Source organism: Centropristis striata, chromosome 16, assembly GCF_030273125.1.
Source record: "Centropristis striata isolate RG_2023a ecotype Rhode Island chromosome 16, C.striata_1.0, whole genome shotgun sequence".
NCBI classification, from domain to species: Eukaryota; Metazoa; Chordata; class Actinopteri; order Perciformes; family Serranidae; genus Centropristis; species Centropristis striata.
Window position 1 is genome coordinate 7,348,827 of NC_081532.1, and position 12,361 is coordinate 7,361,187.

A 12,361-nucleotide genomic window follows, 5' to 3' on the forward strand; every position below is an offset into this window, starting at 1 on the left:
ATCTAAGAAATCTACCAACATGAAAGCTATACAAACTTTGAATTTATGTACACTTTACAATGTTTTTGTATGAAAGCTTTTAAAAAAAATATTTATTATTATTTTTTAAATATCAAACAGCAATACAATGCCGTTAAAAAGAAGAAGAAACGAGTAACAGAAAGATAAACAATGCAAAAAATAAAATAGAATTAAATATTTTTAAAAAATAAAATAGAAGAATAATTAAATGGAAAAGAATGAAACAAAAACAAATTAATAAATAATAAAATAAACAGACGCAAGATTACACGTTAAAGACATTAAACGCATTAAGTGCATATGTTGGCAGTCTTCACAACTTTTTTTGTTTTGTAGACAGGAGAGAGTTGAGATATACTGTTCAAACTCTGGCTTCAACAAAAGTAATTTTGTTTTTTTACTTGAAAACTTACATTTTTATGTATGTGGTATTTGGCAAAAAAGAACATTTTAAATCAGAAAACATGCGTCACTATCCTTCTTTTTGTGATCACAACAGCCAAATATGACATCTTCATAATGCAAAATAAAACCAGTGAAAATATTTGTGTTATCAAACGAGGCAATGTCCTTCAAGAGTTTGTATGTGAATTCACAAGACCAAAATAAATGTGAGCCATGAAAGCAGCTACTGTCTAAATGTCCAAAATAAAACACGCAGCATTGATTTGTGTTGTCACAATTTTTGTACTCCACGTCCTCTCCTTGGTGAACATTCATGTTCCCTGAGTGAGTATGCATGTTTGACTTGAACATGAGTCGACGCAGTGATAGCAGACGGCACGAATGCATGAAATAAAATGTACCATTAGGCAATTATGAGATGAGATCAAATATGACCAAATGGCGACACCTGCTGATCACATTTTCACTATTTTCAAACTCGTTTCCTGCTTAGTGTTTGCCCCTTTTGTAAGCCTGGAGAATAAGTTTGTACTTTTACTATTAACTTAACATTGAGTTTTTGAGAATCGATACAGTATCACAAAATTTAAGTGTGTTGACGTTGTCTTACACTGTATTTTTTTAAACTACTTTTCCTATTCAGGTTTGGTAGTTTAATCCAGTGGTTCCCAACCTAAAGGTCGACCCCCTCCAAATGATGAATAGGGAACAGAAGAAGATATTATGCTGCACACATTTGTTTGTACGTTTCTATAAATTGTTTTATGAATGTGAAATATTTATAATCTTTCAAGTTTAGTAGGGAAATGTCTCTTTAGTGGAACTGCTAGCATGCCAACATATCAACATCATAAACATCACAAGGGACCCCAAACCACTGGATTGCAAAGATAATTTTTTTTCAATGTATTGGGCTTTTAGCATCCTTTTTAATGTAAAATTTTATTTGTAAATTAACCATGAACTCCAGCTGTCAGGTACGTGTAGTGGAACAAAATGTACATTTCCCTCTAAAATGTAGTCAGGTAGAAGCATGAAGTTACATAAAATGAAATTACTCAACTTACGTACATCTACATTGCATTTAAATACAGGAGTATATTAAAGGATGTTTTGTTCAGATCATGAGTAAACACTGGGATCGGCAAAACTTGAGACTATTGAATGTCAACAATCATTAACAAACATTATAGACAAAGTAGCTCTTACATTTTAATAGAAAAACACCAAAAAGTATTCCTTACAAAAAACAAAACAATGAAAGTGTTTGAAATGAGAAGTTGCTTTTCAGATGAGATGATGCATTATGACACATCACCATACAAAGCAGACAAGGAATTAAACTGCCCTCTGAAGTCACTACAACACAAGCGTTATGCTGATGTCAGCCGTAAACCGACACTGACGCTGATGTCAGCTTATTGTCAGAAAAAAAGTCAACGTCATCCTAAGTAAAAACTGCTAAATGCCTGCTGACATCAAGCAGTTAACCCCTGCTGGTAGTACAGCTGCTGGGAATGTCCATGATGTCAAACCCATCACGTGCACACGACTAAGGTTACAGTGTAAAAGTAGTTCTGGCACCGAGACAAGCAACTGACACGTTTTGTGCCAGTTCATTCTTAGCCTCCTGTAAACTCATCAAATAAGCAGAGTGGCAGACATTTGGAGGGGGAACAAAAATACTTCCGAGCTGTTTGTTCAGTTAGTGCTGTAGGACTTTACATTTCCTTGCTCCATCTTCCCACAGTGTGAGAAGAATGACGGTTCTCACTGTAGTCTTGCTCTCTTCTCAGGAGGCGGTTTGCTTGGTGGAGCTGGGGCGGAGGACTTTGTGGCTGGTTCCCTTTCCTCTTGTTTAACAGCCTCTGTGGGGGGTTCAGGCTCTTTCTTCACCTCAACTGCAATACAAGAGCAGGCCATCAGAGGAGAACTTAAGAATTTTGTGTATATTGAGTCATCTTTAATCATATCCTAAATCGATAAATCTAAAACACTATCTACATTGAAATTTGCATGAAAAAACTAAACTTATGTACAGTTTTTATGTTACAGTAGCACTGCCACTTATTCACAGACCCAAGGTTGAGTTTAATAATACAACAAGTACACACACTTAAAAAGCAACGCACATTTTGAAGGAATGAACGTAAACTCGTTTACAGCCCATTCTAAGTGAAGCATTGATGTCCACAGACTGACTATTTATTATTAAACTTTGGGATACTGTTATAACTATTAACTACTATTTGAAGGTCATACCTGGAATCGGCTTCTCTCCAGGCTTAGGCTGAAATTGCAAACAACAATTAGTCAAATGCCAACACGTTTATCGAAAATCTTTAATTTTATAGGAATTTTCAGATTAAAAGACTATTAATAAATTAATGAACCATTAATAAGAGTTTTGTGTTTAACACACCTGGTAAAATGTTGGGGGAAACTTTGACCTGAGGTCCAAAAGGAGTGTGTCAACACGGTGCCTCTGAAACAATGAACTTGGTTCCTCTTTCTTCTTAGACTTGGGTTTGGCTTTTTCTGTATAGAAAAAAAAAAGAGTTGTTAATCAGCTTTTGCCAGTCATCAATTTAAATATTCTGGGATTGCAGGGAAGCATAGTTCTGGCTCATGTAGTCTTTACTATCATTGTTTTAACTATCGCACTACTAATTACATAACCACCCAAAAATGTCTAAACTGTAAATAAAAAAAAATCACAAACCCTGACCTCTCTCCTCCTGGTCCTTGAAGTGCCACCAGTATCCTTTGGATGGGTGATAGCGGCAATATGACATGGCTTCGTCAAAAGCAGACTGGATTCCATGGACAGCAGAAAGCTAAAAGATGTGATTTATTTAGTATGATTTGTGTCATGTCAAAATTCACTATCAACAGCCTTTGAAATACTTGGTTCTTAGTGTATTTCACAGGATGAAATGATAAATTCTCACCGCTCTGGAGCTGATAACTGTTCCCAGGTCTGGGGCCTGATACACCACTCCTGCTATGATGTAGTAGTCAGCCAAGGGAATCACTAGAGGATGAAGACATACAGCAGAAGTGTAAATAATATACTAATACATCTGTTAGGCAAGTATTAGTCTATATAATCACAAATCTAGTTACTGGCATTTTAATTAAATATACTATTAATGACGCTCCAATTCATCAGGTAATTACGTCTTTATTGAACAGAAATATACAAGCACTTTGTATCATGATTAAGCGGTATGCCACAATTTAATTATCTGAAAATTCAATCAGACGTGACACTGCTTACCTTGTGTTGGTGACTGCCTCTGTTGTTTCCGGATTATATAAAGAATTGGTTCCTGAGCATGAAGAAGAATGTACTCCACTCCTACCATCTGACTGAAAACAAGACAGAAACAATGTTTGCTTTTTGTGTTGCGAAGATCACCAATTACTGCAGCTTGCAGCTCTGTACTGAAAATATATTTCTTACCTTTATAACAGAACAAGTCTTAATAATCGATACATCATTGTGTTTTATGGTTTTGTGGTTATGTTTAAGAGCCACATGTTAATTCATTTGCATGAATCATGATGCCACTCTCCCATGTCAGCGTGGGTTCTCACTGGGTGCTCCGGCTTCCTCCCACAGTCCAAAAACATGCACTTAGGTTTAATTGGTGACTCTAAATTGCCTGTAGGTGTGAATGGGAGCGTGTTGTCTGTCTCTATGTGTCAGCCCTGTGATAGTCTGGCGACCTGTCCAGGGTGTACCCCGCTTCTCGCCCAATGTCAGCTAGGATCGGCTCCAGGCCCCGCGACCCGTGTGCGGATAAGTAGAGAAGGATAATGAATGAATGAATGATGCCACTCTTAGTTCAATATGGCTCTTAATTTCTTTACTTTATTTATCTGCAACTATTTCCCAAATTACACCAAATTGTACAGTGCAAGATAAACTTACTTTAGATGTTCCAGAGTAAGCCGCTGCATCTTCACTACCTCATTGTTACAGGTTCGGTCATAGAAGGGGTTACTTCTCTCAGAGAAGTAGTCCAGTACATTTCCAGGGTTCAGAATCGGCACCCAGCCGCTGTCCACCCAGGATATCCCAAGAAGGTTGTCTGCAAATTGAATTAAAAAATTAACAAATGCTACATTGCTTACATGTGACATTTATTTTTTTGGCATTCTGATTATACATCATACATTAAACAATATCATCATCATTAAAGCCTCAGGTTATAATATATTGATGTGTTCAATGTAGTATAATAAAAATAGCTTTGCCATTGGGGCTGTCAGACCTGAGTAAGCATCTCAGAACAACTAAATCACTTAGCTGGGTGTATAGTTTTCTAAGCTTTTTTGTTTTGTGAATATTTGATGTAATTTGTGTGTTGTTTTTCATTTTTATTGTCTTTGTTGTTGGTTAGAAAAGTATTTCAGTTTTAAACCATACTAAGCTTGAAATAACTAAGTGACTAAGTACATTAATTCAAGTACTATACTACTATACTGGAATAGAGATATTTGTACTGGAGTATTTCGAATTTACAGTACTTCACATACTACACTACCTTTTGTTTGCAAATATTGCACTTATTACTCAGCTAGATTTATTTAAAAGCTATTTTGCAGATGTATAATATTACTACAAAATATAAATCAACTAATAAATTACGATGTATTTTTGTAGGATAAACTACCCAGCAACATGAATGTAATAAAAACGTCATCACTTATTATAAGCCAGTAATATTAAAAAAAAAACAACAACTAAAAAATGGGTCATTCTGCAATGAAAAGTTTTGCTTTTGGTACTAGTATATTTTGATGCTGAATTTTATTTGTAATTAAGTTACACTGTAGTATTGCTACTTTTACTTGAGTACTTCAAATAAGTAGTGATTTCAACTTCTCGTCTTATGTCTCAGAACGACTAAACCTTTGAGTACCAATTCATTTTAACAAAAATATTGTAGTGAAATTAATCATTTCAATAACGTTATTTAAATCCTCGACAACCAACAACACTGCTGACATTTACATGTGAACTAACTTAAAATGTGGTTTTATTAAACCTCTGAAGTCCAGGATATTTTGGTTCAACTTATTATGCATTCATTTCTGTCTCTGTTTAGCATCTTTCAGTCTGTCCTTACATCACATGCATGGCTCATTTTTCTCCACACGAACTTGGCTATCAGTCAGATTTTTCATTTTATTTTAAATAACAAAGTATAAAGCTGCCAGGAACCCAAAATACAAACAAAAGACACAGGTGACTATGGAAAGGTACCTTCTTTTTTACCATTTATACACACAAAAACAGCAGAAAAAATAATAAATAATAAAACTACTGAACAGTCTATTTGCATGTAAATTAATAATAGTAATAGTTTTCATAGTAGAAAGAAAATTCTCATTTTAAAAATTGTCTAGAAACATAAATGGCACACTGTGAAAGCTCCTATGATTGCACTTTCAACTGGCTTTCTCACTTGTCTACATATCACATACCATATATAAATAAAGTTATTACTCTAAGTAAAACATGTGTATTTTCAATAAAAAGATGGACTCCAGAGGGTTAATCATCCTGGAAGCCAGTATTAGCTTAGTTAGCCGTTATGCTAATAAAAGCGGAGGAGATGCTAACCGTTGCTAACGTTAGCTTCTCAGTGAGCTCTAACAAATATCTCTGCCAACAGCAAACGTACGCAGCAGCTTTATCTCAATAGTCACAACACGTAAACTGTTAATACAATTAATATAGCTACATTAGAAAACAAAACAATGTAGATTAGTTTCCAACAAATTAAAAACCGGCGATTTAGCTACCTCTGAAATCCACCGCCGCCATGATGTAAACAACTGTCTCACAAAGAAGACGTCTTCGGGATGCTTCCGGTCGTAGTTTGATGACGTCTACTTAATAGTTATAATTAGTTAAATTGGAATAACGGGAGCATATAAGTCGATGTAAAGGGATTTTATTAAAAGGGGCTTATTTTGGACTATTATATAGCCTATCACAAAATGATGCACATGCAAACACAATAATCAAAGACAACATTGTTTAATATAATTAATCTAAATATGTTATGTTTGAGCCTAATTCGGCATTATTGTGTCTGCACTATTATGTTATAAAAAGCCTTAAACTGAATTGAAATAGAGGGATGTAGTGTTTTAGGGGTGCATGTGTGTAAATTTCTTGATAACAACTGCATTTCCAGATCCCAGTGAATCACAAACAAGCTGTTTGAGCAGTACACAGTCACATGTAATATATTTCATGGTCTTTATTTCTGATCAACAACATTTGCTCCAGAGAGCTGGAATTCCAGAGACACACCCAGACAGCTGAGTTCACTGCCCTTTGTGACAGGACAGATGGATTTAAGCATGGTGAATACACAAGCTTACACACACAGTGCTATTATTAAAATGGCAGTCAAAATGAGAAGCTGTTTTTCAGAGCAAAGAGGGACGACAGTATTCATCACCTAGCTGTCTATTCCCCTCTTCATAATAGGGACATAATAACACCATTACCTCGAATAAACCCCCGGTTTGAATGACATCATAGTCTGTCATTAGGGACTGGAGTGTGTCATGAGTGTGTCCAAAGTGGCTGCGCAGAATGCGTGCAGTCTGGGGGAGGCAGGCTGCAAGCCGCTGGGGCGAGAGACGACAAGCTGGAAGATCTTTATCTGATTCATCTGAATGAAGATGACTGCATTCCTCCGATCTGAGACAAGAGCGAGACACAGAAAGGGATGTTTAAGTAGAAGGAGGGGGGCTGATTTTCATTGCTGCAAAGTGCTTCTCTCACTGTAACATAGGAGGCTGAAATATCGTAAATTCCAAAGGGATGGATAAATATGATAAAAATGGGGTAGTATTAATAATAATATTCAGTAAATTAAAAAAATGATTTATGGCTTTTATTTGACTACAATTAACACACAGTAATACAAGACATACACGATTAGAATCATATATTAAGTTACATAAAGGCGTAAACTATTTTATTTTACTGAAATCTTTTATAATAAAATGAAAAATAAATAACTTTAATGTGATTTTTGTCCATTAAGATTTTTTAAAAATTAATAAAATATTTATTAAAAATGTGATTATTGATTTCCCTTTGTGAATAAACACCACAGGTTTTTTTTTTTCTTTTCTTTTTTTTTAACAAATAAAACATTGCCCGCACCCTGTTTGCAAACAAAGTGATGATTAAATTATCTCTACATTAACTGATAATGATATCAAACCCTCTCCCCTTCCTGCTGGAGGACCCCCATGGGGCCATGGCCTTGTATTTATCGACCAATCGGCTGGTTGGAGGACAAAACACGCGAACAGGCTCTAACAGGAGGAGCGCGCATCGCGCAGGGGTGCGCACAGAGAAGACGTAGCTGCGACACTGGCGAGGCGAAGACGCGTCTACGGCCGAGAGGATGCAGTGAAAGAGGCTCATTTCCCCCCTGCTAATTTACAGCCTGGCGCCAGGGCAGCTATTATACAATAACGACAGAAAATGAGCGTGATCAAAGCCGGGCACGAAGGCAGGGTGGACGGTGGCAGAGGCAGCCACACCGACAGCGGCGGCGGCTCCCCGAGGCTCCAGCACTGCGCTCAGCCTCCCAACAGCAGCAGCAGCGGCCGGACCAAAGATGCCAGATACCAGCAGCAGCTCCAGCAGCAGCGGCATCATGGTGGGTCGATGCTGAAGCAACCATCACTCAACGAGCCAGCCGACGTCGTGAGGCGGGCGCTGGACTTCAAATGCCAGGGCACCCAGTGCTACAAGGATAAAAAGTACCGAGAGGCGATTGGCAAGTATCACCGCGCTCTGCTGGAGATAAAGGGGCTGTGCAGGGTGCTGGGGGATCCGGACACAGGCTCCAAGCCGCCGTCCCCCCTCCTACCCACTATCAGCAAGTCCACCACGCTGACAGATGAGCAGAAAGGGGCCATGGAGAACGCAGAGCTGGAGTGTTACAACAGCTTGGCTGGTAAGAGACGTTACACACACACACACACACACACACACACACACACACTTATTTGCTGTCTTTTCAGTAGGGAAAGATTCTGGGACTACTCCTGAGCTCATGAATGATTCATAAAGCGAATGAGTCATTCTCAGGCTTACCCCACTATCTGCCTCACTTTCTTTTGATATCCACTTCATGATGATGGTATATTTATTCACCCCTTGGCAAATTCAATCATTTTATTTGTCATATATTAAAGAATAAACCAAAGAACCCTTCGCAACCGGGCTGCCTGACAGGACACACATTAGTACTTGTGCTGTATAATGAAATACAAACATTTGCTCATGTTGTGTTATCAGTAACTTTTTCACCCCTACTGTCTTTTCCTCTCTTCCTACTGCAGCCTGCCTGCTGCAAATGGAGTTGGTGAACTATGAACGAGTGAAGGAATACTGTCTGAAAGTACTCCACAAGGAAGGGAAGAACTTCAAAGCTCTGTACCGGTCCGGCGTGGCTTATTACCACCTAGGAGACTTCCAGAAGGCCCTGTACTATCTGAAGGAGTCAAACAAACAGGAACCGTCAGGTCAGGACTGAGCACCAGTACAATCTCAAACTCAATCTGTGTTTTTTCTTCCATGAGCATAGCTGTGGGTTAGACCGCAGATCCCCATTTTATTTGGGCATCCTCCTTCAACTTCTACTCCCGAACATTTGAGACATATTATACTTTTAACTCCACTGAATTTATTTACAGCTAAAGTTACTGGTTACTTTATACACACGGATGATTTTAGCCTTCAAGATTTAGGCAAATAAACTATCAAATCAAAAGGATTTAAGCTATTAATCAAAACTACTTGATTAAGCTTAGGAAAATATAATGGTTTAGGTTAAAATAGACCATTTCTGGTAGAAAGAAATGAAGGCTAACTTCTCCTGTGTCCTTCCAAATTTTACACACAAAATATATAAACATAAAAATGATACTGTGTTATAGATTAAACTGCCCAACAGTGTATAACATAACAATGCAGCTTCCAGGTGAATGCATCAGTAATAATAAGTTACGTTCAAATGTCCCAGTACGTCATGATAGTGTGTCAGTGAGTCAGCGTGCATAATACCAGGACCATGAAACTGAAGCAGATAAATGGAATTCAGCCATTATTTATTTCATTACTTACAACTGTGTATTTCTATTGTCACATGTAAAAAGATTTTCAATGAAAAAGGCCAGACAGGGAACTGAGGGAAAGAGGCAGATATACAGTCATGGAAAAAATATTAGACCACCCTTATTTTCTTCAATTTATTGTTCATTTTAATGCCTGGTACAACTAAAGGTATCTGACATCTAGCTATTTGATAATGATTTTGGTTATTATCAAGAAAACCTTGTAAAATGTCTAGATATCAGCTCTTAAATTAAACTCTCATGAGCTATTTTTGTTGTTATCGTTATATTTGTCCAAACAAATGTACCTTTAGTTGTACCAGGCATTAAAATGAACAAGAAATTGAAGAAGAGGGTGGTCTAATATTTTTTTCCATGACTGTACACCCTCTGTATATGATGAAGAGCTAATTCGGTCAGTGTAACTCATTTTCATGTATTTTTGTTTTTCAACTGAAAATGACTCAGATGAAGCAAAATTAGCTTGGCCTATGTGTTAAACTTGCTTTATCAAACAGGCCCCTGGTTGCAGCCATGGAAGTGGGATTTCTGATTAATGGTGCACTGTGGAGTTTAAACAAAAGTTGTATTCACATTCAGCATTAAAACACATTGTGTTCATCCCCCAAGGTCTAACAATCGCATTGAATGCAATCCCCCCGATAAAACATTTGCAGAGCTAATTCTTAAAATAGTTTTAATCCTGCATTGTTTACATGCACGTTTACTACAAAAAGACTTAAATAGGACGTGACAGAGCCATATCGCATCATATCATTGGGAAGTAACTCATTGCTTTATATAATTATATGTGATTGGACAATTTTATTACTGAGCTCTTCCCTAATGTTTGAACTAAAAACAATATATTATTTTAAATAAAAAATATAAAGGTGCATCTACAGTATCTTACAGAGTATTATATGAATCAATGTTTTTACTTTGCATCAATTATACTGGATCAGTGATTATTGATTCAATACACTGATCCAGATGGATTGATTGTTACAACCCTAATTGATTACATAATTGTTTGTCAGCATTGATTCTGTAGTGTAAGACTCTTTTAAAACCAAACAGGATAAACTTTAAATGCATGGTGTTGTATCTGGAAACCAAACATGTTTATTTAAAGGTCCTGAAAAAACATTTCCAAAAATGATTTCCTGCCGCCTCTTTTCTATGTTGTACTGAATTCAGTTTATGTGGAAGATTTATGAGCATATTGATGCACCATTTCCTGTCTGAGCGGGAACAAAATCAGCCTTTTCCTGTCTTTGTTTTCCAGACACCAATGCCATCCGCTACATCCAGCTGACAGAGATGAAGATTCGCCGGAATGCTCAAAGGGAAAAGAAAGAGGCGACATAAGCACCGGCTGTCTGATAACTTCTCACCCGTCCTAAAATTAAGCCCTACTGTGTGCCACCCAGACCTTACACACCATGAGTCAGAAGTCTTGGTGTGAAGAGATATTTGTTTGCTTTTGCCTTGCACAGCATCCGGTTGCCAGTTATGTGATTGAACTTCATCGTTGTGTGCTTGAAGCATTTTCTTTTTAAAAAATTGTACCAGATGCTGAGTTTCTGTCTCCAAGCCGCCAAATTTGAGTATTTTTTAACTATTCCACACTGATGCACTGCCAGTCCAAACATTGTACATACAGGCCAACACTTGTGATAGAGACAAGAGCAACAAGCTCCATAGAGTGAGTCCAGCACGTCTGCAGGGGAGTGTAACTGTAAATTAGCACGTGCCCTCGCACAAGATGTCTCTTGAATGGCAAGGAGTAACAACCACCTACACCACCATGCTTTTATTTTGAAAGTACAAGAAAAGATCCATTTTTTATACTCTTGGTTATATCTAAAGTAAAGGTGCTTTCATTTAGTATGTTTCTAACTGTGTAGGCAAGTAAAATCAAGAGCACCTGGGTGCTAACTGCAGTATGAACTCAAGAGACATATCACAAAATGTAAATACTTTATATGAATCATGGAAATATAATGAAGAGAAAAGCTATTTGTGTTTATTAATGCCAAAACAAAGCACTTCATTCACAGCATTTAATGTATTGAGAAATAATGTATGTTTACTGTAAAGGTATGCGTGTAATAAATGTGTTTATTGGTTGAAGTACGTTTTTGTTGTGATGCAGCAGGTTTCCCTTTCATTTTTCTCCTTTGTTCCTTGAAAGCTAAAAATCCATCGATGGAAAATGCTGATGAAAGCACATGTGTAAATAAATAAGTGAACCAATGCTGATTGAAATTATTATGATGATGATTATAGCGTGTTACCTTGGTAGCTGCCATGTTGAGGCTTGGGTAATAGGTTGAGTCATGGGGTTGATTTTCCATAAAAAAATATGAGGCATGGTGTCACGAAGCAGAAAAAGATATGTAACACAGGACATTCTTTTAAGGGAAGAATATCTCATTAAACATGCAAAAGATTTTGATCTGTCTTTTTGTTTGTACAGCCCAGTACCTGATCCAACAATGACCAGAAGGTAAAATATTATTAACACATTTTAGAGTTTTACATTTTCTGGAAAACGATTAAAACTCCAAAAATGAATGACTCAAAATGACTCATCCTGCACTAGGGGGGAGTAGGCCTATACTAATTTTGCATCTAATGAAATACTTTCTCAGATTTTGATGACCCTCCCCATGACTATAATTTCTGCCGAAAAATAAATAAAAAAAACATGAATCGCAGCCCAGTGTTCACCTTTTTACATTTCTGTAAACCACAGATACGT

The 12,361-nt window shown here is 37.1% G+C and overlaps 2 protein-coding genes across 3 annotated transcripts; one reads left to right on the forward strand and one right to left on the reverse strand.

The window, feature by feature from the left end:
* Positions 1-1,509: 1,509 nt before the first annotated feature.
* med6 (mediator complex subunit 6) lies at positions 1,510-6,328 on the reverse strand. 2 transcript variants are annotated; one of them, XM_059352995.1, is made up of 8 exons: positions 6,244-6,328; positions 4,364-4,523; positions 3,707-3,798; positions 3,378-3,460; positions 3,155-3,263; positions 2,849-2,964; positions 2,689-2,716; positions 1,510-2,327 (listed from the first exon to the last, which is right to left on the reverse strand). In XM_059352995.1, the coding sequence occupies exons 1-8, from the start codon at positions 6,263-6,265 to the stop codon at positions 2,197-2,199; spliced, it is 741 nt and encodes a 246-aa protein (XP_059208978.1). In that variant the 5' UTR covers positions 6,266-6,328; the 3' UTR covers positions 1,510-2,196. The 2 variants fall into 2 exon arrangements, with proteins under 2 accessions (XP_059208978.1, XP_059208977.1); XM_059352994.1 differs by having other exon boundaries at positions 3,149-3,263.
* A 1,472-nt stretch (positions 6,329-7,800) lies between these two features.
* LOC131988016 (tetratricopeptide repeat protein 9A) lies at positions 7,801-12,050 on the forward strand. The gene is made up of 3 exons (XM_059352996.1): positions 7,801-8,432; positions 8,821-9,003; positions 10,883-12,050. Exons 1-3 carry the CDS (start codon positions 7,955-7,957, stop codon positions 10,963-10,965), a joined length of 744 nt encoding a protein of 247 aa, XP_059208979.1. The 5' UTR covers positions 7,801-7,954; the 3' UTR covers positions 10,966-12,050.
* Positions 12,051-12,361: the final 311 nt, after the last annotated feature.